This window comes from Colobus angolensis, unplaced genomic scaffold, assembly GCF_000951035.1.
Source record: "Colobus angolensis palliatus isolate OR3802 unplaced genomic scaffold, Cang.pa_1.0 Scaffold456, whole genome shotgun sequence".
NCBI lineage: Eukaryota > Metazoa > Chordata > Mammalia > Primates > Cercopithecidae > Colobus > Colobus angolensis.
The window spans coordinates 1,290,208-1,314,757 of NW_012117999.1; the positions used below are offsets into that span (position 1 = coordinate 1,290,208).

Below are 24,550 nucleotides of genomic sequence, written 5' to 3' on the forward strand. Positions count from 1 at the left end.
AAAAAAAAAAAAAAAAAAAATTGTAAAAAAAAATGTTCACAGAGGGCAGGAAACATGTAAATTATATTTAAACATTGTTTTACCCAGGAAACAAAAAAGGAAACTGAATTGGCATTTGATGTAAGTCTTTTCAAGGCCCAAATCATCTACCTCATGTTTTAAAAATCAGAGTAAGACCTAACTGAAGAGAAGGTACTCACCCCTCATTTTGGTCATACCTAAACAAAACAGTTTCTCTGAGATGTAAGTAAAGAGAGCAGGTTAAAATTGTGTGTCTCAACAAGTCTGATTTAAGAGGAAATTCTGGAGGTGGGAGGTCTGGGAATCATAGCGAACAATTGTGATAATTGCTAAAAGTCCCTGAAATGGTTTAATAGTTGTCAAGGAAAAAGCATATTTCACTATGAAATACACATTTGTGTATAATTGTTTTAATAGGAATATGGGTGAGGATCTGAGGGTCCATTTTACTGCTTTATTCACCTTAATCCGTTCAAGTGTTAAACCATCTTAATAGGGTGTGGTGGCTCATGAGGTTCTCATTTCGTTGAGGAGAGCTGCTGTGACAACTTTCTTTCCTTCAAAAATCATAAGTCTCTAATATTTCTATAACCTAGTGGGTATCATACATCAAAATAAAGTCCATTTGTATCATCTTTGTGTTATCACGTTAAACAAGAGAAGAGATATTAATAAAATGTATACTTGATTCAAAGTCTCATTGTGATTAATGGTCTTCACAAGTTTCTTGATATAGACCTGAGCTGACGAAAATCTATTTTTCCAAATGTTTTACTAAACCTGTGGTCCTTAACCACTTCAATTAATTGGCAATAAAATGACTGAATAAATAAATATAAATTAGAGAATAAATTAGAGAAATATAAAAAAAGAAAAATATAAAAAAAGAGAAGCCAGTTTAGCATATAATTCTAATGTGGAAGACTATATCAGGAATATATTTTTTCCTTAAATGTTAATTCTATGATATAGGTAGTTCCTTTATTAGTTAAGAATTGGTTATTAACTTTATGAATTTTCTTCTGTATACTTTCATTGCCAATAATTAATAATTAAAGAATAACAATATGAGTTAGTTAACACTAATTCTACATGAATGAAACACTCACCAATATATCTCCTCTATTTTTTACTATAAATCTATATTGTCATTCAAAGGAAAACATAACTCTCACACCAGTGTCCATGATCAAATATTATATTATCCATTCTTCAAAGGCCCACTTCAAAAACCTCCCTTAAGTCTCAATCTAGAACTCTTTCTTTTAAGTGTCAAAAGCATTTTATTTTAACCTCGTTGGTAGAACTCATCACTTCTTCCTTGTCTGATACCTTTTGTGTACCACTTTTCTGTGTCCTAATAAGCATCTTAAAAACAAGGATTAGATCATGGGTAATTGGTTTTGGTCTTCCATCCTAAATAATACCTAAACAATGCCTTCCTATCTAAACAATACCTAAATATCTTTCTTTTCACAGAAAAGATACTGAAAAATATTGAGTGGATAAAGTGAGAGCCAAGAGAATGCCTTTCCCTTTGAATTTGCCTGAATAAATAATAAACATTTAAATTATTTGTGATCATTGGCTTTGATGTGGCATGTTTTCACAAGTTATACCTGTCCCAATTTCATGATTTTATGTCAAAATTTTGTAAGAAGAAATACACGGCTGGGCGTGGTGGCTCATGCCTATAATTCCAGCACTTTGGGAAGCCAAAGAGGCTGTATCACCTGAGGTCAGGAGCTCAAGACCAGCCTGGCCAACATGACGAAATCCGTCTCTACTGAAAATACAAAAATTAGCTGGAACGGTAGCATGTGCCTGTAATCTCAGCTACTCAGGAGGCTGAGGCAAGTGTGAACTGCTTGAACCTGGAAGGTGGAGGTTGGGGTGAGCCGAGATCGCATCAGGTGGAGGTTGGGGTGAGCCGAGATCGCATCATTGCACTCCAGCCTGGGCAACAAAGTGAGACTCCAAAAAAAAAAAAAAAAAAAAAAAAAGAAAGAAAGAAAGGAAGGAAGGAAGGAAGGAAGGAAGGAAGGAAGGAAGAAAGAAAGAAAGAAAGAAAAGAAAAGGAAATCCACAAGCAAATCCTGCTATAGGAGCTTATAAATGCAAAACTGAGAAGAAGAAACAAAGAGAATGTGTATTTCATTCCATATTGGAAGGAATTTGTAAGGCTGTATAAAACTAGGAAGCTTATTTATTACCACAACTTGAGGGTGATCAACAATTACAGAATGGTAATCCATGATGTATATTTTTTGTGCAGTAAAAATCCAGAATTTGTGCTGCATAAATACCTTTGTGTATGTCTGGCACAGTATCATTTAGTGTGTGATTGGATGAATGTAGGTTTCTGTCCTGACTTCTGAGTCCTTTTTTTTATGGTGGTTACAAGGACAACAATATTTTAGTAACTTTTTTCAACTCAGTGGGAAGTGAAGGCACTTACCATATGGCTATTACCATACCCCACCTTCTGGATACCTGAGGAGAGATTTGATGTCAGGCTGACCAACCGAGACTAGTCAACATGGCAGATTTGAGAATTGAGATGAGTGGCTCATAGAAGAGCATCTTATCCCAATTTTCTCCTGCTTGTAAGTTTGAAAGTTTTCACCAATCAGTATAAGGAAGAATAAAATAAAAAGAAGTACAAGCCAAGAAAACACTAATTCAAAAAATAGACAAATTGCTATGTCTATGCAATGCTATAGGCCAGTGGTTGGAAAACTTTTTCTGTAAAGGGCCAAATGATAAATATTTTAGATGCTATTGGGCATAGGATTTCCATGACAGCTATTCACCTCTGCCATTGTAATGTAAAAGCAGCCATGGAAGATATGTAAATGAATTAACATTCCCATGTTTGAATAAAATTTATGAACACTAAAATTTGAATTTCATATAATGTGCATGTGTTATTTATTCTTCTTTTGATTACTTTAACCACTTAAAAATGTAAAAATCATTCTTAGCTCCCAGGGCTGCACAATAACAGGCACTGGACTTGCTATGGTCTGTGGGGCATAGGTGCTGATCCTTGCTGTAGAGGCTAGTCTTATACATGGCTATAAGGTACGGGACCAGTCCTTTCATTTGCCTTGGTCCATTATTAACTTCATTTTTGTTATTATTACCTTAATCATATATTATTTACTAGTATAGCTTCAAGAGAGCATATGCCATTACTATCAAGATTAGAGAGAAACATAGAAAGCTTTGCATTACAATGAATAGGCAGTGATTTTGAAAAATATAAATATGGATTATTTGGCTAGGGAAACTAAAACAACATTTTGTTCTCTTTCCTGTTCTTTCTTGTATTAAAATTATCACTATTCTGTTGCAATTAATAACTTTAGATATAATTATAAAATTATAAAAATAATAGATCACATCATCACAAAATAATTTCCACAGAGAAATTAAAATGTATGAACATCTGGTTACATACCACCAGGTTTCCAATGACCATGACCATCATGTAAACAATAAGGCACATAGCTTGACCAGCAACCTCCATACAGTCCCACATGGTCTCTATCCACTCTCCACACAGCACGCGGAACACAATCAGGAAGGAGTGGAAGAAGTCGTTCATGTGCCACCGTGGGAGTGTACAGTCATCATTGATCTTGCAGACACATTCTTTGTAGCTCTTACCAAAGAGCTGCATGCCGACCACAGCAAAAATGAAGACGATGATGGCCAACACTAAGGTAAGGTTACCTAGAGCCCCTACCGAGTTACCAATGATCTTAATCAGCATGTTCAATGTTGGCCAGGATTTTGCCAACTTGAAGACTCGGAGCTAAAAGCAAATATAAAGTTTAATGTTAATCATTATGAAAATTTTTTCAATGTTTCCAATCTTGATTTTTGTTCAAAGTTTAAAGCTGACTTTAAGTCCTATAATATTGTCAATATTATCTGGCTAAAATAAACTATTCTTATTTTTCATTTTCATCTATTTTCAATATTTCTGTTATTTTGTTCTACTTGCCCCAAAAAATGACAACAGATATTATGAAGAAAGTATGTACTTTTAGTTCAGGATTGCTATAGAAATCTCTTATAATTTGTGATATTATTTCTTTTAGAACAGATAATTTATCCTTAATTCTATTTTCTAATACTTTTATACATTTTTTCATGCTGACATTTAGATAAATTCTAGCATATTAGAGAAATGTGCTTTAAAAAGTCTTTATTTGTTTTTATATTGTTAAGATCAGACAACAATTGTTTGAGGGATAACAATTTGATCTTTACCAAATTCATAAAGTTATGAACATATAATCATTGAAATTCTGTAAGCCATAAGCTTCTTACTGTGAAATAAATTATTGTACTATATTAATATAACAGAAAATATTTATATTATATTAGTGTGTACTTCAAATTAGAATTGAGCATGTCTTCAAAAAGTGGTTTCAGTTCTTTAAGTGTATTTGTCAATGAATGGATTTTATTTTACTAGATATCAAGATGTAATCTTGCCTTTTGATTCAAATTCCAAAAAGTTTTAAATAATAATGCAAAACCAAATAAATATCCCTTTATTATAGAATATAATGGCAACCTTAGTTTATGTTTACCAGTCTGAATGATCGCAGAACTGACAGTCCTTCCACATCTGCTAGAAAGAGCTCCACTAAACTTAAAGTCACAATAAGGCTGTCAAAAATATTCCAGCCTACTTGGAAATACTCATATGGATCCATGGCAATCAGTTTTAATACCATTTCAGCTGCAAAGATTCCAGTAAAGACCTAAGTGAGAAATATAATGTTTTTCTGTTAATATTAGAAAATAGTAAATCAATACAATGATAATAATCACTGTTTGCTTAGCATTTACTGTGTTCCAGACAGTTTGCTAAATACTTTATAAATGGATATTCTTATCAACTTAGTCCTATAAACTAGGTATTGCTCTTCCTTGGCTCCCATATAAGTATCAAAAGGTTGAAGCTCTAACTGTCCTCTCAGTGCTCATCATTTTTACAGAGCATTTTAGAATAGCATACTAAAATTTCAGTAAAGTAAAACATTTGGTAATTGACACAGTCACTGTTTTCAAATAATTTATGTGGGTCAAAAAGTTGTTCTGGAAGAAGATAAAAAGAAAACATAAATTGATACTGAAATTTTGAGCCGGAAAAAAAAAAATTTTTTTCTGATCTGACTACTGTTAGAGTAATAAAGAACATGTTGACTCACTCTTTAAAGATTTATCAGCAGATGAGAAAAAAGTATTTAACTGACAATATGGCAGCTAAAGTAAGACTTCTAAAGCTTTGACACAAAAGTGCATTGCAAAATCTCATTAATTCATGATACTGGTATCAAAGGACTCACTTAAAAAGGCAACACGGAAATGAACCCTTTGGGTACACTTTGACTCAAGGAATCTGATCAAAGAAGACTCTAAGGGAAATGTTTAAGTCTATAATTGTAGGAGTCAATTTTCAAATAATGCAGGATCAAGACGATTGGCAGGGAGCAGCTGGACTTGAGGTTGTGGTAATAGCTGTGACCACGTAAATCCTTTCTGAGTTCACAGGGATGTAGTCATCTCAGTGAGAAGGTACTTATTTGCATGATCTGGATTTCCACCAACAATTAGAAACTAGATATTCCTGCCTTTTTCCAAAGATAAATAGAAGGGAAGAAGAATGCTAACTCAGCGAGCACATGGGGGAAAACATTGTAACTGGGAATATTTGTAGACAATTTGGAAGAGAAGGCAGACCCAGAAAAGAACTTCTGGTCTTCAAATATCAATTTGTTTGGGACCACAGCAAAAGAAAAATTATCTTATGTAGACATTGACAAAGATACTCAGAGTTATTCATGGTTTATGAAGAGTCATAAGCTGGGATTCTCTAGCCCTAAAAATGAACTGGTACCTGCCTCACATCCATAGTCAAAAACTGGCCCTTTGTTTACTATGAGTTAGTGTGACCAACACTGTACATTTTAGAGATCACTGTGGCATCAGTTTTCCTTATTGGATCTTATATCTTTTAGAAGCCTGTTGATCACCTTCTCACCTATCCTTGAGTCTTCTATGTCCAGTTCAACCATTCTGGTTTCTCAAAATAGTTGTTTTTAAAGCTTGTTTCATTAAGTTTTTGAAGTTTTGATGATAATGATGTTGATGATTATGATAGCTTTAATTTATTGTGTATTTACTATATGCCAGGCTAATAAGTAGAAACTATTTAATCCACCTAACAATATGATAAATATAGTTATAATTATATTATAAATAATAATTATCATTTTATAATGAAGTATTATTTTATAAATGATGAAATTAAATAATATGGAGTTAAAATATTTGTCCAAGGCCATATCACTCATATAATGCAGAATCAGCATTCAAACACAGGTCTTTGGGACTCTGAGGACCCAAACACTTCACCACTATTATGTCAAAGCAATACATCCACAGGTTTTCTGAAAATATGTGAGATGTGTACTTACAAGAAAGCAGCAATGTAATTAGGAAGGTATAAGAAAGAACCAAAAATGTTAAGTGTTGCTCCCAAGAAATATGCTGGAAGAAAAAATCATTATCAACTCCCAAGATGGTAACCTTTTATAGAAATAGTATTGTTATTTATAGACCTCAACACTACTGCACAATTATTTTGGAAGACATAACCAGAAACTTGGCTCTACGCATCCATTCATATGGTAACTTCTTGATATGCATAATTATGAGGCTGCAGATTCATCTGACATAAAAAAATATGAAATGACAGTGATGACAACTAAAGAGAGACACTATGAGTATGCAACACAGAATAAGAGACTTACCAAATTTCCTATAGCAAGTACATTTTTGAATTCCTCAGTCATTGGGTGATGTTCCATAGCCATAAATAATGTGTTTAAAACTATGCAAATGGTAATTGCAAGATCTACAAAAGGATCCATTACAATAAAATAGATATACTTTTTGAATTTTATCCAATATGGAGAGCAATTCCAGATCAAGAATTTGTGTGCAAATCTGTACCACCAAGGTGGACATTTTTGTCTGGACTCTTCAAGTTCTGGGAGAAAAAAACAGAGAACATGGAGTCAGCCACTTGTATATTTCACTGCTAACCAGACACAAATCAGTGAGGCACTCTAATATTGAAACAAGATTTGTAGTTTAGATTTTGAAAATTTAACAGTACTGTTTTCAGTGAAAGTATAGCCTCTTACATAAGTCTATTATGACATGTTTGTTGCCTAGATGAAGCATAAGCGAGGGTAAGGAAGTGAAATTAATGACTGCAAGCACATATGTGGGCATCTTTCAGAGAAAAATGCACCTAACATGTGATGGTAAACAGGAGAACTAATGTTTCCTTAACAGAGAAATGTATATTTTCCACCAATATGCATATTTTTCACCTGTGTTTTTAGTCCCATGACAACAATAAGATGAGACTATTCTATCCAGAAAAAACTCTTGCTGTAATAGTTCACGGGTGAAAACAATCCTAGAACCAAGCAACTAGAAATAATTTATGGAGGACTCATGAAATAGACATTTCACACCATTAGCCAGCCCATTTACTTCTCCTCATTCGTTCAGGGGATGGGTAGACACTTTGTCTGCTCCCATGATGGGAATGTGGGGGTGAAGTGTTAGACCAGGGACCAGGTGGGACCTGGGGCATATTGTCAGGGGAGAGGGTAGAAGCCAGAACAGTTTGTAAAGTTGTCACCCTTTGACTATCTTTGCTTATTAGAAGAAACAAATTTTGAGTGAATATGTAATTTCTAAGATTGTATAGGGACAGAATCACATAGCTCTGGGTTAACCTTGTTTTCTGCATCAATTACCATTAAATCACTTGTCTTTGAAAGGTCAGATCACCCAACATCTGTCTTTGTGGGTTTTTATTTTCATTTTTGCAAAGTCATTTTTGCCATGTTATCAATGCGTGTGTTTAAGAGCAAATAACTTTATCCATTTTTAAGCACATAAAAACAATTCCATCAATATCCATTGGTTATCTTTATCATCATTTAAAACTATTTTATGGCCTCTGAATTATTCCTAAGAATTTCACGTGTCTATTTAAGGTTGACCAGATTTATGTTAATTTTATTTAAGAATCTGTACGGTAAAAAGAAGATTATTACATACCTTCCACAGTGTTTGTTAATATGCTTGCTCTACTCATTGCTCTCTGTCTGAGGTTAGGATCATTCAGCATATCCTCTGAAAGGAGATAGGAACTGCAACGCCTTTTCTTGTGTATTTGATTGGTTGTGCCCTAAAAAAAGATCAATTAACGGCTTAAGAACAGAATCCTAATAAATTGTAGGTATAAGATAAAATCTTGCTTATATAGCTGTGGTGAGTAATTAAAAGTAGAGCTTAGATTGCTGGGTTCAAATTATGGCTCTGCTACTTACTGGCTGTATATCACAGGAGAGTTACTTAACTGTCTCAGTTTTATTATTGGTAAAATGGGGATAATCATAGTACTTGCTTCATATTCTTGTGAGGATTAAAGGAAATAATATTTAGGAGATAAAAAATAAAGCTAGCTGCTTTTTTGTTATATCACTATCATCACCTCTCTCCCTTTCTGGGTGTCCAATTTATTCAGATAGTTTTATCATGTGAGAGTCCTACATGAAAACAGTTAAAGTGCTGTAGTGCTGTGTATCTACAGGGGTAGAATCTCAGTGTTCTCTGATAAACTTCTGGAATTCCTTTGTATTGAGGGAACACCATGAATGAAACTACTGTAATGCTTGTCTCTTACTGCCAAGGAAGACCTCATGAACTGAGCAGAGTATATGATGATCAATGACTCAGTTTGAAAAGAACAATTAGTGAAATGGAGAATGCAAGCTACATCTGAAAGAGGTGACCACTCTTCAGCTCTAGAAATTGTTGCCATGCAAAAATATGAACTCATGCATACCAAGTATATTTATTTTTGTGAGGAAATGTCTTATTTGTAAAACTTGAAAATTAATTCAAATTTAAAACACTATGTTGATTCCGTGCAGGCGAGAAATACACACACATACTCACATACACATATATACACAAAAAAACTATGGAACTCTAGATCTATCACGTTTGTCTGCTTGTGTGTGGTATGTGGTATATATTTTAAATACATATATTTAAATATATAAATATATATTTCTAGATTTGTAAAGTTGTATAGTTGTATAGGTATAGTCATGCATGTATGTGGTGTATCAAAACCCATACAGGCATAAATATGTGCATGGGTGTATTATACATATATGTGTATGTGAACAGACACACCCATTTGAGAGATCTCTGTAAAAAGTCAACTTTTTGAAAAGTCTCGAAACCATGTTTTCTGTACTATAGTCTGTGAAATAAGAATTTGTCAGATTAAACAAATTCTTTTCCATGTAGATATGTTTCAGGTATAGAGATGACATTATTTGTTATGCAGTGTTTTCATATAAACCATATATTGTGCCACAATTTTATGTTTATTGTATTACCATTGTATCTTATAAGTATCCACTAATTCCTCTAGTTTTCTAGTTTTCACTTTAGGATTTATTGTGATACTGATTTTTCTATGGTTAAAAAACTCTTAAATGAAGAAACTTCATTAAAAAATATGAAATAATCTCCAAATCTGATATAAATTATATAATATTTTACATACTACACACATAATTGAAAAACAAAATGCAACCAAAGTTTGATTTGGACATGCTCATTCAATAAGGAAAAATACCTTGAGAGACGGGCTTAAGCTGTATCATGCACACATAGAGGTCACATGTTACCTAAAAGCACGTGCATTTATTCAAATTGAAATATATGTGTGGCCATGGATTTAATGGAACTTTATTCTCATTTAAAATACTACACTGTCTGCAAATATAAATATATAAGCATGTAGCATATGTTTGAAGCTTATTGGGCTAGTCAAAGCCCTTGCTGATATTAGTAATGCAGCATAGCATAGTGAGTGGGCTAAAGAGATATCCTGGAAACTCCAGGAATGAGAAAGATCTCACTTTCAAGCCTAATCAGACACCTTTCTCTAACCACTCAGTGACTCCTAGAACTTTGCAACTGCTGTAAAATTGTTGTTTTGCTTTTATGTTTGTTTGTATCAATGCTTGCGTTTCAGATATTTTGTTTTGATTCATAGACTCCAGATGAAATATTTTTTAAAAAGGAAAACAGTTATGTTTCATTTATATAGAGGGCCTAAGACATAGTCATTCTAAATTTTTTCAAGGTAAGAGTTCTACTGCACATTGGAGAGATAGTAGAGTGGGTGGTTAAGAGTACAAGCTCTGAAACAGACAGCCTCTGTTTCAACTTCAGAGCTACCGTTTATTACCTGAGTACATTGGGGTAAGTTGCTTTATTTCCCCGTGCCTCAATTTTCCCATTTGTAAAACAGAGATAATAATATATCATCTCATGGGGTTGTTGTAAATACTAAGTATGTGTTTGCTGCTACTAACAACTCAAATAAGATTTCCTTGGAATTCCTTGGAATAGGTACATATTAAGTTGTGACCTGAAAAAGATAGCAGTAGCTGGCAAGTAATCCAAATTTCTTCACAGAAATGGGATCTATTATTAACTAATATCAGCATTATCATTGCATTTTCTGTGCTGATATCTATCTATATATTTATCTTTCATAAATTGTTCTCTAAATAGATTATTTATAATCTTCAATTATAAAATTAATAGACAAGTACCTTTTTACAAAAATGGGATTTTATCTTTGAGTTAGATGCCTACAACACATAGAATGAGGATTAAGGTAATGAATCAAAGGTGTGTTTGTATAGAAAAAGTATTGCAAAATGCAGAGCCATTCACAAGACCAGAGAGAAGGCCCTCCAGCAGAGAGACCGACTGATGCAGGAACAAGGGCCCAGCCATGCCTGAGCTATGTAAAACGTCCTTACGCTGTCATCAGAAGTTGCCTTATCTATTATCACCTCTGGCAGAAGCTGTCCATTGGGGAGCATGAGGGCTGAGCGTCCATCAACCAGGGAGACCACACCGTTGCAGTCCACAGCACTGTGCATTTTCCCATTCACCGGCAGCATTGGTGGGGACCTACTGGCTTGGCTGATGTTACTGCTGCGTCGCTCCTGGGGTCTGTGGGGCACAAACAGTGAGCCCCTTCTGCTCTCATTGTCTCCAAAAATGCTGTGCTCATCGTCGGCAAAATCAGTCTCAGATCCTATATCTCTTCCTCGGCCTTTGAAACTAAAAAGACTTGTTCTGCTGCTTCGCCTTGCAGAAAACAAGGAGCCACGAATGCTGAGTGGTGACTGCAGAAAAATTAAACAATAACATGCATTTGCGGAAGCACCTACTAATAGAAGTACACTTCATATAAATACCACTGAACCCACTGGCCTGAGGGCAGGTGGCTCTGTACTGTCTGAAAAGAAACACACTTAAAAACGAAGCAATTCAGTGAGAAAAAAAACTTATTCCACTGAAGGGATGAAATGATTTGCAGAATTCATCCTTTCAGGACCAGGTAAATTATTTGTTGCTGTACAGCTCTTTAATATTCTGGTCTAGAGTTACTGCTCCTTTCTTTTAATGCCATTCATTTTGCTGCACAGAATATATCATGTAAAAAAAGAACTTAGTATTGCTACCGGTCATTCAGCTTTTTATATATCAATCCCCAAGCTTCACAAAAAAACTGGAAATCATGCTGTATGGTTCTTTGCATTGAAAATCCGCCTTACGTACTAACAGCTCAGTTAGAGTGTATTTAAAAAGACCATTTAACACCAGCTAATTTATAAAGTCATCAAATATTTTTAAAGTAGTTGCCCAATACCAAAGAGGAGGAAAAATTCATGCTTATATGACTCATGTCCAGGATGCAAATCCTTTGGAAGGATCTAGTTCAATAGACATTAGTGCTTACTATGTAAAGAACAAAGCGGCAAATATTGTGAACAATGGAAAAAGTATGGCAAGGTCTTTGCCTCAAAACCAGCTTGGACTGCTCCTGTCATATTTATTTTTATTGATATATGTGTCCAAGTTCTGTATCATCGCCTAGGTTCAAGTGAAATTGTGAAGGCAGGGACTCTACCTTTTATTATTGTGTATATCAGGCAGAATCTTGCAGATTCTTAACTAGATTTTTAGTTTACAAAAATGATTTGTGGGGTTGTGTGATGGAAAACAGGGAAGTCCTAAGGAAAATAGAAGCAATGGTTCTTCTTGGGGGTTTGTGCAGAATTATGGGCAGGGAGACCTGAGAGATGAAGATTCCAGTGAAAAGAGAAAGGGAAAGAAAACTTCCACATAAGCAGAATTAACGGACTATGGCACTACATATTAGTAGTTGATGTGGTTGGAGGTGGAGGATATCAAAGGCTTCTCTAAAGTTCCAAATGGGTGAGTGATACTCAGGTAATACTATTAACTATAATGGTTAAGAAAGAAGCAAGGTCAGGCATGGTGGCTTACGCCTGTAATCCCAGCACTTTGGGAGGCCGAGGCGGGCAGATCACGAGGTCAGGAGATGGAGACCATCCTGGCTAACATGGTGAAACCTCCGTCTCTACTAAAAATACAAAAAATTAGCCGGGCATGGTGGCAGGCACCTGTAGTCCCAGCTACTTGGGAGGCTGAGGCCGGAGAATGGCGTAAGCCCGGGAGGCGGAGCTTGCAGTGAGCTGAGATCCGGCCACTGCACTCCAGCCTGGGCGACAGAGCGAGACTCCGTCTCAAAAAAAAAAAAAAAAAAAAAAAAAGAGAGAGAAAAGAAGCGCAACTAGTCTATAGTGTGAATAGTACAATGGTTCTCAGGAATATTTTGTTTCTGAAAATTAGTTTATTAGAATATATATTGACAATTCTGAAACTATAACATCTTTCAAAAATGATCAAACCCAAATGAAAACCTGTGTACATCTTTCCATTAACGCCCAGCGATACTAGGTTTTTACCTAAAATCATACCAATGATGTCATTCACTATCCTCTCCTGAGGTCTCTTACCCTAAAATAAGACATTTTTCTCTATCATTCTGCCTCTGGTGATACACATTGAGCAGTTTGGGTGGTACCTGATTGGGGGTAGACAATCTCTTTTCATGTGCTCGCCTATGCCCTTCGACACCAAGGTGGAAACTTTTTCTTCTGATGTTCTCCTCTGAATCTGATTTGGACAATTTCTCAGCATCTCCCTTTTCTTCTCCACTGGAGAGCTTCTTTTGATTCTTTTTCTTTCTTCTGTTTCTTCTTTCTTTAGCACTTTTAGAGCTCAGTTTGGATGTTTCAGAAGAACTCTCTGAGAGGCCCATAATTCTGCTTCTCCTAATACTTGCATATTCAGCTGCTGCCGCTGCGATTGCCTGGTTGGGCCAAGACGTTAACACTTAAATGAGTCATTTCCAAATCCTAGGAAACCCTAGGACAGGACATCTTTCACCTATCAGCATAACAACATGATGCAAATAATCATGTCCTTTAAACATGAAATGATCGTTTTCTTTACACAGTGATCAGAATGCTTACAAAGTATATATACATTTTTTGTCTCAGATTGAAATAAAGCTCTATTGTGTTTTGGAATTAAACTATCACATGTTATTGATTTGCTTACAGTAAAGACAAATTAAATATTATATGTTAATGTTTTACAAGGTAATTTTGGAATGTAAAACTCACATAAACCATGTAATAAGACAGACAATTTGATGATCAGGCAATTAACTCCGTATCATCAATAGAATCAGGCACTCTATGGTTTAATAAAGATTGAGTTATCTGAAAAATAAATGAATTATTACAGCACAATATTGTAAGAAAGTGGTAAGGTCAATGGGTATTGGCCTGAATGAAACTTCTGGGGATTCCCTAGGTAGTACCTGGGATAACCCAGTACTATCCTTTTACAAAAATGTTTTGTTTATAAACACTAAAAAAATTCTTGTAAAAACATGGGAAATAAAGATACAAATGAAAAACAGAAAAAAAGTCATCTTACATCCCAGAAATAATTGGTGCAGATATTTCTTCCATTCTTTTTATATGTCTGTATAATTTTAAAACTGAGATTGTATCTGACTATAGTATTTAATCCATCATTATTCTAAAAGATTTTTCCTCATGACATCATAATTTTTAAAAAACACATAGTTCCATGGCAAAATTATACTCTGAGATACACAGTTTTCATAATTTTCTTATTTTCTAATTTTCCAATATTTAAATGTTTTCTGATTTTTACTATTATTCAAACACTGCACTGAATATTTGTGCATCAGAATTTATCTGCATTACAGATGATGGCCCTCCCCTAATACATTAGATTCCTTGAAGAGATTTAACTAGGTCAAACCTTCAGACAAATGTTAAGACACCTGCAGTATATTTGAAATTATGTTTCTCTTCGTACAAGCCTTCTCAAACATTTACACTGAAGAATCTCTTTGGAGAGAGGATTAAGGAGGAAACTTTCAAGGATCTGTGACAACCTGAAGTAGCCACATCAAAATTACTATTTTCTTAATATCTCCTGTTTTATCTTAAAAATCCTTGTGACATTAACAAAACATGATGCACTCTGGTCTTCATACCCCATAGAACAGTATCTGTTAATTTTAACATTAAAATAAGTTTCCTGAAACCACTGTATACAATTGGTACTCTGGGGAAATCCATTTTGAGTGTGTGTATATATACATACATATATATATATATATACATACATATATATATACATATATATATACATACATATATATATATGTATGTATATATACACACACACACACATACACACACTCTAAGTCATTGTAGGCAAAAGGTTTAGGAGGAACAGCCTTAGATCACTTTCCATGCAGTGAGATGATTACGGGGAAAGTGTCAATTCTAGCTCAGTCCAGAATTGGTTCCTTTATCCACACCAGAAATGAGGATGCAGTTTATAAACAAAAGTTCATTAAAGAAAATCTAGCTGGAGAAGGCCGAACACACACCACAGAGCCTCTGTTGTAACCTTTTGCATTTCTACCTCTGGGAAGAATTTTAAATCAAATAACAGTACCTCAGCTTCTTCTTGCTCTTTTTTAAGTCGGTCTAACATCTGTTGAAATTCTAATTCTTTCTGTTTAGCTTCTTCAATATTTGCCTGGTTCTGTTCTTCATAAGCCATGGCAACCACAGCCAAGATCAAGTTTATTAGATAAAAGGAGCCCAGGAAAATCACTACGACAAAGAAGATCATGTAGGTTTTGCCAGCAGCACGCAGCGTCTAGGGAAAAATGGAAATTGTCATTTGAACAACAGAAAGTTTTTTAGTAAATTATTTCAACTTGACTAGCATGGGCAAATTTGACAGTTTTGTATAACCTCATGTTATCAAAAATATAAAGAGAAATTATATCTTCATGGAAAACAAATATTAAACATATTTTCAGTACAAACTATATAGCAATGTAATATGCTTGTACTAAAATCATGTATGATTCTTGATTATTAAGTGTAGTAGTATAAAAATCATGCATTTTTTCCTACAGTCTGAAAATTACTCATAAAATCAAATTCTTTGCTCACTTTCAAATTTTAGGAACAGGTGATATCTATAGTCCCTCTTACTGTTAAAATTCTATCTTTTCTTTCTTTGCCATCAAATATTAATAATATCATTGAATGTTAACTCTAGGGAGATAGTCTTATTTAATTAGTTTATTCATCTCATAGGTATTTCAATGAACTATTTTTGGTTTTCTTTGCTTTTTAAAACAGATTTTATTTTTCAAAATAGTTTTAGGATTAGAACAAAATTAAACTGAAGGTACAGAGATTTCTTTTTTTTTTTTTTTTGGCATAACGTGCAGGTTTGTTACATGTTACATGTTACACGTGCCATGGTGGGTTGCTGCACCCATTAACTCATTACCTACATTAGTTATGTCTCCTAATGCTATTCCTCCCCTTACCCCCCAACCCCAACAGGCCCCAGTGTGTGATGATCCTCTCCCTGTGACCATATGTTCTTATTACCCAAGTCTCATTTATGAGTGAGAACATGTGGTGTTTGGTTTTCTGTTCCTGTTTTAGTTTGCTGAGAATGATGGTTTCTAGCTGCATCCATGTCCCTATAAAGGACACAAACTCATCCTTTTTTATGACTGCATAGTATTCCATGGTGTATATGTGCCACATTTTCTTTATCTAGTCTATCTTTGATGGACATTTGGGTTGGTTCCAAGTCTTTGCTATTGTGAATAGTGCCACAATAAACATACGTGTGCATGTGTCTATACAGTAGAATGATATATAATCTTTTGGGTATATACCCAGTAATGGGATTGCTGGGAAAAATGGTATTTCTAGTTCTAGATCCTTGAGGAATTGCCACATTCTCTTCCACAATGGTTGAACAAATTTACACTCCTACCAACAGTTTAAAAGCATTCCTATTTCTCCACATCCTCTCCAGCATCTGTTATTTCCTGACTTTTTAATGATCACCATTCTAACTGGCATGAGATGGTATCTCATTGTGGTTTTGAATTGCATTTCTCTAATGCCCAGTGATGATGAGCTTTTTTTTCACGTTTCCTTTAAGTTCTGGGATACATGTGCAGAACGTGCAGGTTTGTTACATAGGTATACATGTGCTATAGTGGTTTGCTGCACCTATCAACACATTATCTAGGTTTTAAGACCTGCATACATTAGGTAGTTGTCCTAATGTTCTCCCTCCCCTTGCCTCCCACCCCCCAACAGGCCCTAGTGTGTGTTTTTCCCCTCCCTGTGTCCATGTGTTCAAATTTTTCAACTCCCACTTATGAGTGAGAACAGGCAGTGTTTGGTTTTCTCTTCCTGTATTAGTTTGCTAAGGATGATGGCTTCCAGCTTCATCCGTGTCCCTGCAAAGGACATGATCTCATTCTTTTTTTATGGCTGCATAGTATTCCATGGTGTATGTGTACCACATTTTCTTTATACAGTTTAACATTGATGGGCATTTGGGTTGATTCCATCTCTTTGCTATTGCAAATAGTACTGCAATAAACATACATGAGCATGTGTCTTTGTAGTAGAATGATTTATATTCATTTGGGTATATATACCCAGTAAAGGGATTGCTAGGTCAAATGGTATTTCCAGTTCTAGGTCCTTGAGAAATTGCCCCACTGTCTTCAAAACTGTTGAACTAATTTACACTTCCACCAACAATGTAAAAGCGCTACTATTTCTTCATAGCCTCACCAGCATCTATTGTTTCTTGACTTTTTAACAACACCATTCTGACTGACTTGAGATGGCATCTCATTGTGGTTTTGATTTGCATTTCTTAATGATCACTGATGTTGAGCTTTTTTTCATGTTTTTTGGCCACATAAATGTCTTCTTTTGAGAAGTGTCTGTTCATATCCTTTGCCCACTTTTTGATGGGATGAGAGGCTGGTTCAATATGTGCAAATCAATAAATGTAATCCATCACATAAAGAGAACCAATGACAAAAACCACATGATTATCTCAATAGATGCAGAAAAGGTCTTCAGTGAAATTCAACATCCATTCACTTTAAAAACTATCAATAAACTAGGTATTGATGAAACACATCTCAAAATAATAAGAGCTATTTATGAAAAATCCATAGCCAATATCATACTGAATCAGAAAAAGCTGGAAACATTCTCTTTAAAAACTGGCACAAGACAAGGATGCCCTCTCTCACCACTCCTATTCAGCATAGTGTTGGAATTTCTGGCCAGAGCAATCAGACAAGAGAAAGAAATAAAGGATATTCGAATAGGAAGACAGGAAGTCAAATTGTCTCTGCAAATGACATGATTCTATATTTAGAAAACCCAATCATCTCAGCCCCCAAACTCTTTAAACTGATAAGCAACTTCAGCAAGGTCTCAGGATACAAAATCAATGTGCAAAAATCATAAGCATTCCTATATACCATCAATAGACAAGCAGAGAGCCAAATCATGAATGAACTCCCATTCACAATTGCTATAAAGAGAATAAATACCTTTATTGCAAAGGTTATGAAAGATCTCTTCAAGAAGAACTGCAAGCCACTAATCAAGGAAACAGGATAGGACACAAACAAATGGAAAAACATTCCATACTCATGGATTGAAAGACTCATTATCATGAAAATGGCCATACTGCTGAAAGTAATTTATAGATTCAATGCTGTTCCCATCAAACTATCATTGACATCTTCACATAATTAGAAAAAACTACTTTAAATTTCATATGAAACCAGGAAAGAGCATCACCCTGCCTGACTTCAAACTATACTATAAGGTTATAGTAACCAAAACAGCATGTACTGCTACCAAAACAGACATATAGGCCAATGGAATAGAACGGAGACCTCAGAAACAACACCACACTTCTACAAGCATCTGATCTTCAACAAGCCTGACAAAAACAAGCAGTGTGGAAAGGATTCCCTATTTAATAAATGGTGCTGGGGAAACTGGTTAGCCGTATGCAGAAAACTGAAACTGGGCTCCTTCCTTACACCTTATACAAAAATTAACTCAAGATGGATTAAAGACTTAAATGTAAAACCCAAACCATAAAAACCCTAGAAGAAAACCTAGGCAATACCATTCAGGATATAGGCATGGGCAAAGACTTCATGACAAAACACCAAAAGCAATTGCAACCAAAGCCAAAATTGACAAATAGGATATAACTAAAGTAAAGAGCTTCTGCACAGCAAAAGAAACTAATATCAGAGTAAACAGGCAAACTATAGAATGGGAGAAAAAATTGGCCATCTACCCATCTGACAAAGGTCTAATATTGAGAATCTATAAGTAACTTAAACAAATTTACAAGATAATTAGCATTTATATTACTAATTGTATAATATAATATACTTTTATCATACAAAGCATTTTAAAGTGAATTTAGAATAGTATAAACAGATATTAAATGAAAAATAAGTCTTACCTCTGATGAAAAAGTATTTTAATTTTTTTATTTGTGTTTCTTTAATTTTGAGTAAAGGTGACCACTTGTTGCCTATTTAAAAAATATTTGCATTCCCGTGTTTGCTGTAAAGTGCATCTTACATAATTTCTGAATTCATTTATAATATTCTTGGAAATAAAGTAAATATAAAATAGGCCAAAAAAGAAAAAAAAGACAAATCTGCAACTATTCTGAGAAAAGTGTATCATTGTTATGCATAATATAGAATAATCATTTTGCTCTCCTTCCTTTTGGGTTGGCTGCTGAGAATATACAAGTAAATAGAGACTACAGCCCCAACAGGTTCACATTCAAGTTAGAGGAAATGGCCATGTGAATTAACACTTACAGTACGAGAGATCAATGATATAAACAGAAGAATATACAAAACATCATGGAAGTCTACAGTTGGGAGCAGGTGATTTGGGAGAGAAAAACTTAGAGAAATGAATTGAATCTTTAACTGTAAATAGGAGTTCAAAAATAAAACACAGTGAGCAGGTGAACATCAGAGAGCCTCTTCTCTTCAGACCATCCCAAGCACGCATGGAAAACAGTACATGTGCAGGAGCAGCTTGAGAAAACATTGCAGTATGTCCTGGTACTTAACTAGGACCCCATGGGATAATATACTCAGGAAGGGGAACGATCTAGAGATTAAATATGCCCAGAAAAGATAAGAAAATTATTTATGATTCAAGAACTATTCCTATTATTAGTGATGGGAGTAAAACAGTTATAATTTTAGTAATAAGATAATAGAGTTTCCTCCATTCTCAAATAAATAAAAATTCTCCTAATATAGGCTGTTAACATACACCAGATACATATGCCATTCAAAAATACAATGCATGTTTCTCTTGGCACTCACCTGTTGGTAAAGGTTTTCCCAGTAATCTTGGGTCATTAGCCTAAACAAGGCTAAGAAGGCCCAGCTGAAAGTGTCAAAGCTCGTGTAGCCATAATCAGGGTTTCTGCCAATTTTCATACAGGTGTACCCCTCTGGACATTGGCTACACATGAAAAAGAACATTATAGGTGAGAGTGTCTTCAGGACACAAGCTAAATAGCCTTAGTGAAAAGTTACAAATTCAAGGTTTCTTCTATAGGGGGACAACATTGAATAATGATTAAGAAAACATGATTTGGAGCCAGGATGAACTGGTTTTGAATCAGTCTCTACTACTGACTACTTATAGTGGTTTTACCAAATTCTTCAAGGCACAAGTCTATGTGTGAAAATAGGATAATAACATCTACCTCAAGAAAATAAGATTTGTAATAAGTTTAAATAAGATAATGTGTACAAATTACTTAGCTTACTTCCTGCACATAGAAAGTATTTAATAAATCATAGCTGCCATTAGCATTATCATCATTAAAACATGGAAACTTTCAATAGATGTTTTGTAATAGTTCTTGGATCAGTAAATATTGATATGTAGGCTGCTACCAAAGCTCTTTCTATCTGCATAATTCTTGGAATGGATTAGAATCAATAATAGTCAAAATACAGTAATTGTCTAAGTTCATAAAAATTTGTAGCTTTAAGACTTTTTTCTTTCTAAAATTGGTGGACTGGTTTTTCCTGAGGCCATTAAATAAATACAATACTCTGAGATTCTTCTGGGAACAGCAACCTTATCCAGTTTATTCCTATGTTTCCAGCGTACGCAGAGACTGATGAAGAGATGTCTGCATAGGGGGAAAAGCAAGAGCTAATGCAGCTAATGCTACAAAATGAAGTTGGTGTAAGAGAGAAGCAGCAATATGGACAGTTGGATATATACAATACTCATATATACAATATTCTTAAAATATATGTACCCAAGTCCAAGGAATCTCTTTGCTTAGAGTTGCCAAAACACAACATTCAGTCACCTATGAGTCACATTTAATTGGAGAATGAGTGGAACTTGGGAGTAGAAAGAAAAATTGATTTTGTGACTCTTCTTTTTCCAGAAAGAAGACCTGAAACTATCCAACCAACTTTTGGTGTTTTCTAGAAGTAACATTTTCTACCTTCTTAAGATTTATGTGACTTCTGTCTTGTGTTAATTCAAGCACTATTTCAAAGTCTTGCTTTCAAGAGTATGCATTAACTGTGAACATTTTAAAGACTGGATTTGTTGTGGGACAGAATGAGACAAATAAAACCATGAAATATATAAAAAGCAATATAGAATCAAAGACTAATTTGCAAACTGATTGAACATTCTTTTCCTTCTCTTTCAGCCTTTAGACTAAAGAGAAAACAAATATTACATACCCCGAATCTGTGCTGAAACCACAAAGGAGAGCATCTTTGGATCCCTCCAAGTAATAAAAATATTCTGTTGAAGAAGAATGTGAACAGTTATAACATTACAGAATTTAATCAGTGATTGTGATAAAGCAGGTAAATCAATTGATATAGACAATTATCTAGAAATTCAGGCCTAGAACCAGGCAATATGCATCCATTTGTTTACTATTTTCTCATATATTCTCCCTCAAATATTTATTGATAATATCTTATAGGCTAGGCAATAAATATGACAATAAACATGATGAATAAAATAATTAGTTTTATGAGGTCTCCTTTATGTTTAGGTGAGGGTGGAGGTTGTGGTTGAATAAAAACTTAAATAAATAAATAAGTATACAAGATATTTTCAGATAGTAATAAATGATCTAAAGAAAATAAATTAAGGCAATGTGGTAGGCTGTAGTCAGGGAAGGTCTTTCTAAGGAGATGATATTTAAACTAAGATCTAAATGTGACAAGGAAGACAGCCATGAAAAGACTGGTGAAGAGATATTTGGGCTGGGGGAAGAGCGAGAGCTAAAGTCCTAAGGCAGAGATGAAGTTGGTGTGTGGAAAAGCCAGCAAGATGTGGCTACAGTGTAGCATGGCTACAATGTGGTGAGAGGGAGGATTGTGATGGCAGAGGTAGGCAAGGGCCAGATCATGTCAGAATTTGCATATCATTGAAATGAGTTTGGATTTTAAGTGTGATTAAAGGTACAGTCAAGTGTCACATAATGACTGTGATACATTCTGAGAAATGCATCATTAGGACGTTTCGTCTTGTGCAAACCTCCTAGGGTGCACTTATACAAACCTAGATGGTATAGGCTACCATAAACCTAGGCTATGTGGTATAGCCTATTGCTCCTGGGCTGCAAACCTGTAGGGTGGGCTACTGTACTCAATACTGTAGGCAACTGTTATACAATGGAAAGTGTGTATCTAAACACAGAAAAGGTACAGTAAAAAACACAGTATTATAATCTTATGAGATCATCATTATATATGTGGTCCACTGTTGACTAAAACATTGTTAGGTGGTACATGAATGTAATAGAAGTGGGAAATAGAAATATGGGATATTACTGACATTTAAAAATGTCACTGTGGTTACTCTCTGGGCAGTGGGCTATAGAGAAGCAGGTGTGGAGGCAAGGAGACCAGTTAGGTGACAATAGTGAGACAGGATATGGCTACAACCCAGAGAATAGCTGTGGATGTGGAGAGAAGGGGATGGAAGGAGAATGGACAGGACCCTCTGATGGAGAGCATGCAGGGTGTGTGCAAAAGAGAAGACACAGGATCTAGCGGGGGAGTTGGTAGTGCCCATTGCTGAGTAGAGGAAAACTGCAGCAAGAAGAGGTCTGGAGAAAAACCAGGAGTTCTGTTTCAGCCATGCTTTGTTTGGGATGATTGTTGGGTATTACATTTTTCAAGTAAGCAGCTGGATTGATATGAGATTCTGGACATCAGTAGAGCTATCAAGGCTGGAAATATAAAGATGAGAGTTATCATCTAATATACAACTTTCAAGGCCATGAGGATTGATGAATTTACCTGGAGAGAAAATTTGTAGCTAGAAAAGGAAAAGGAAGGGAAGAGAAGGGAAAATAGGGGAATAGAGAAGAAAAAGGGGGTAGGGAGGGAAGAGGAGGAAATGGGAGTTGAGGGAAACGGAAGAGCAGGAAGAGAGCCTCTGACTGAGTCCCAAAATTCTCCATAAGAGGCAGACTCAGTAAGGCAGTATATAAATGAATAAAACTTGTTTTCTGAACTTCTCTTACTTTTCATTCACCAGTCCATACTTATTTAGGACCTACTAATTCTAGGTGTTGAGGAGATGACAATGTAATCAATGCATATTTTCCATTTTTCACCTTTCATGTTACCCTTTGTGCCAATTTTTAGTAGTAAAACTTCTCATCAACTCTTCTGTCATTTGCTGTTAAGGCTTGTTCCTAAGACTGGAGGCAGATCTACCTTTTTTTTTTTTTTTTATACTTTAAGTTCTAGGGTACATGTGCACAATGTGCAGGTTTGTTACATATGTATACTTGTGCAAATTATATGTTGCACATGTTGGTGTGCTGCACCTATCAACTCGTCAGCACCCATCAACTAGTCATTTACATCAGGTAGATCTATGCTTGTATAGTAAACGTTTAAGTGACTAAAACACCTTTTGTCATCTCTCTTAAATATCTATTCTACTTAATAAGAACTTGACTTCCTATTTTACTCAGGTCAAATAAAAAATCTGATTATTAGGAGACTTTTGGAGTAATCATGGAAGAAAGACTATGAAATCAGATATTCTTGGATTTGAATGTTGCTTCTATCCCTTAAGTAAGTGAATTATCTTTAAGCCATTAGGCCTTAGCTGCTGCATCTGTAAAATATGTATAAGAATACCTACTTTATAAAGTTGTTAAATAGTATAAATAGGATATTGCATGTAAACCACTTGATACTGTGATCCACACATTCTGAACTAGCTGCTCAAAAACGGGAGTTATTATAATTAAACTATTATACAATTTGAGATAATACTATTGATTGACTTACACATCATCATTTTATCTTACTTAGAAGACACAGATAAAACAATAAAGCCTCATAGTTTGAGGTGCAAATGTAGGTGAAAATGTGCATGAAAAGCTTTCCTGAAAACACTCCTGAGCCTTGGGAAGGATGGGCCTGGTAGAGTGAGTATGGGGATGGGGGACGATAAGATGCAATTTTGCATACATAAACATCCGAAGTATTTTATTAAGGATGGATTACTTTAGAATTATCCTTTAAACTCTCTCTGGTTCACGTTTATCAAACACTGAGGAGCCGAATTATATGAATGGGCTCTGGAGCTGTCTGTATTAGCACACTGCTGCACTACTGTATTTAACACAGTACAAGAATGATGAAAGGTAAAGCAATGCAGGTAGCTCACCCTAGGTTTGTAGAAAACTTTACAATAATTTCTAAACAACTAGACATTAAATTATTAAGATGGTTGGCTTCAAGAAGATTTAAGGTTAACGTCTTTTAAAAAGGAAAAAAATGAATGCAAAGAAAAATGAAATATTGCTTGTGCGCATTCAAAAGTGGGATGATTCTGAAAGATAAAGAATGAATCAGGGCTGGGCGCCATGGCTCACGCCTGTAATCCCAGCACTTTGGGAGGCCGAGGCGGGTGGATCACGATGTCAGGAGATAGAGACCATCCTGGCTAACAGGGTG

At 35.0% G+C, this 24,550-nt stretch overlaps 1 protein-coding gene across 2 annotated transcripts in view; it reads right to left on the reverse strand.

Annotated features, from left to right (window-relative positions):
- The window catches only part of SCN9A (sodium channel, voltage gated, type IX alpha subunit), a 191,082-nt gene that overhangs the window by 83,337 nt on the left and 83,195 nt on the right, over positions 1–24,550 (reverse strand). Inside the window, exons 8-16 of one of the 2 annotated variants that reach the window (XM_011958032.1) lie at positions 21,293–21,356; positions 19,895–20,036; positions 15,112–15,318; positions 13,127–13,414; positions 11,019–11,357; positions 8,188–8,317; positions 6,858–7,096; positions 4,629–4,802; positions 3,485–3,841 (exon numbers count right to left, since the gene is read on the reverse strand). In XM_011958032.1, the coding sequence (XP_011813422.1) occupies positions 3,485–3,841; positions 4,629–4,802; positions 6,858–7,096; positions 8,188–8,317; positions 11,019–11,357; positions 13,127–13,414; positions 15,112–15,318; positions 19,895–20,036; positions 21,293–21,356 (1,940 nt within the window). Of the gene's footprint in view, positions 1–3,484; positions 3,842–4,628; positions 4,803–6,857; positions 7,097–8,187; positions 8,318–10,985; positions 11,358–13,126; positions 13,415–15,111; positions 15,319–19,894; positions 20,037–21,292; positions 21,357–24,550 lie in introns of both variants that reach the window. The other variant, XM_011958031.1, reaches the window with a different exon arrangement.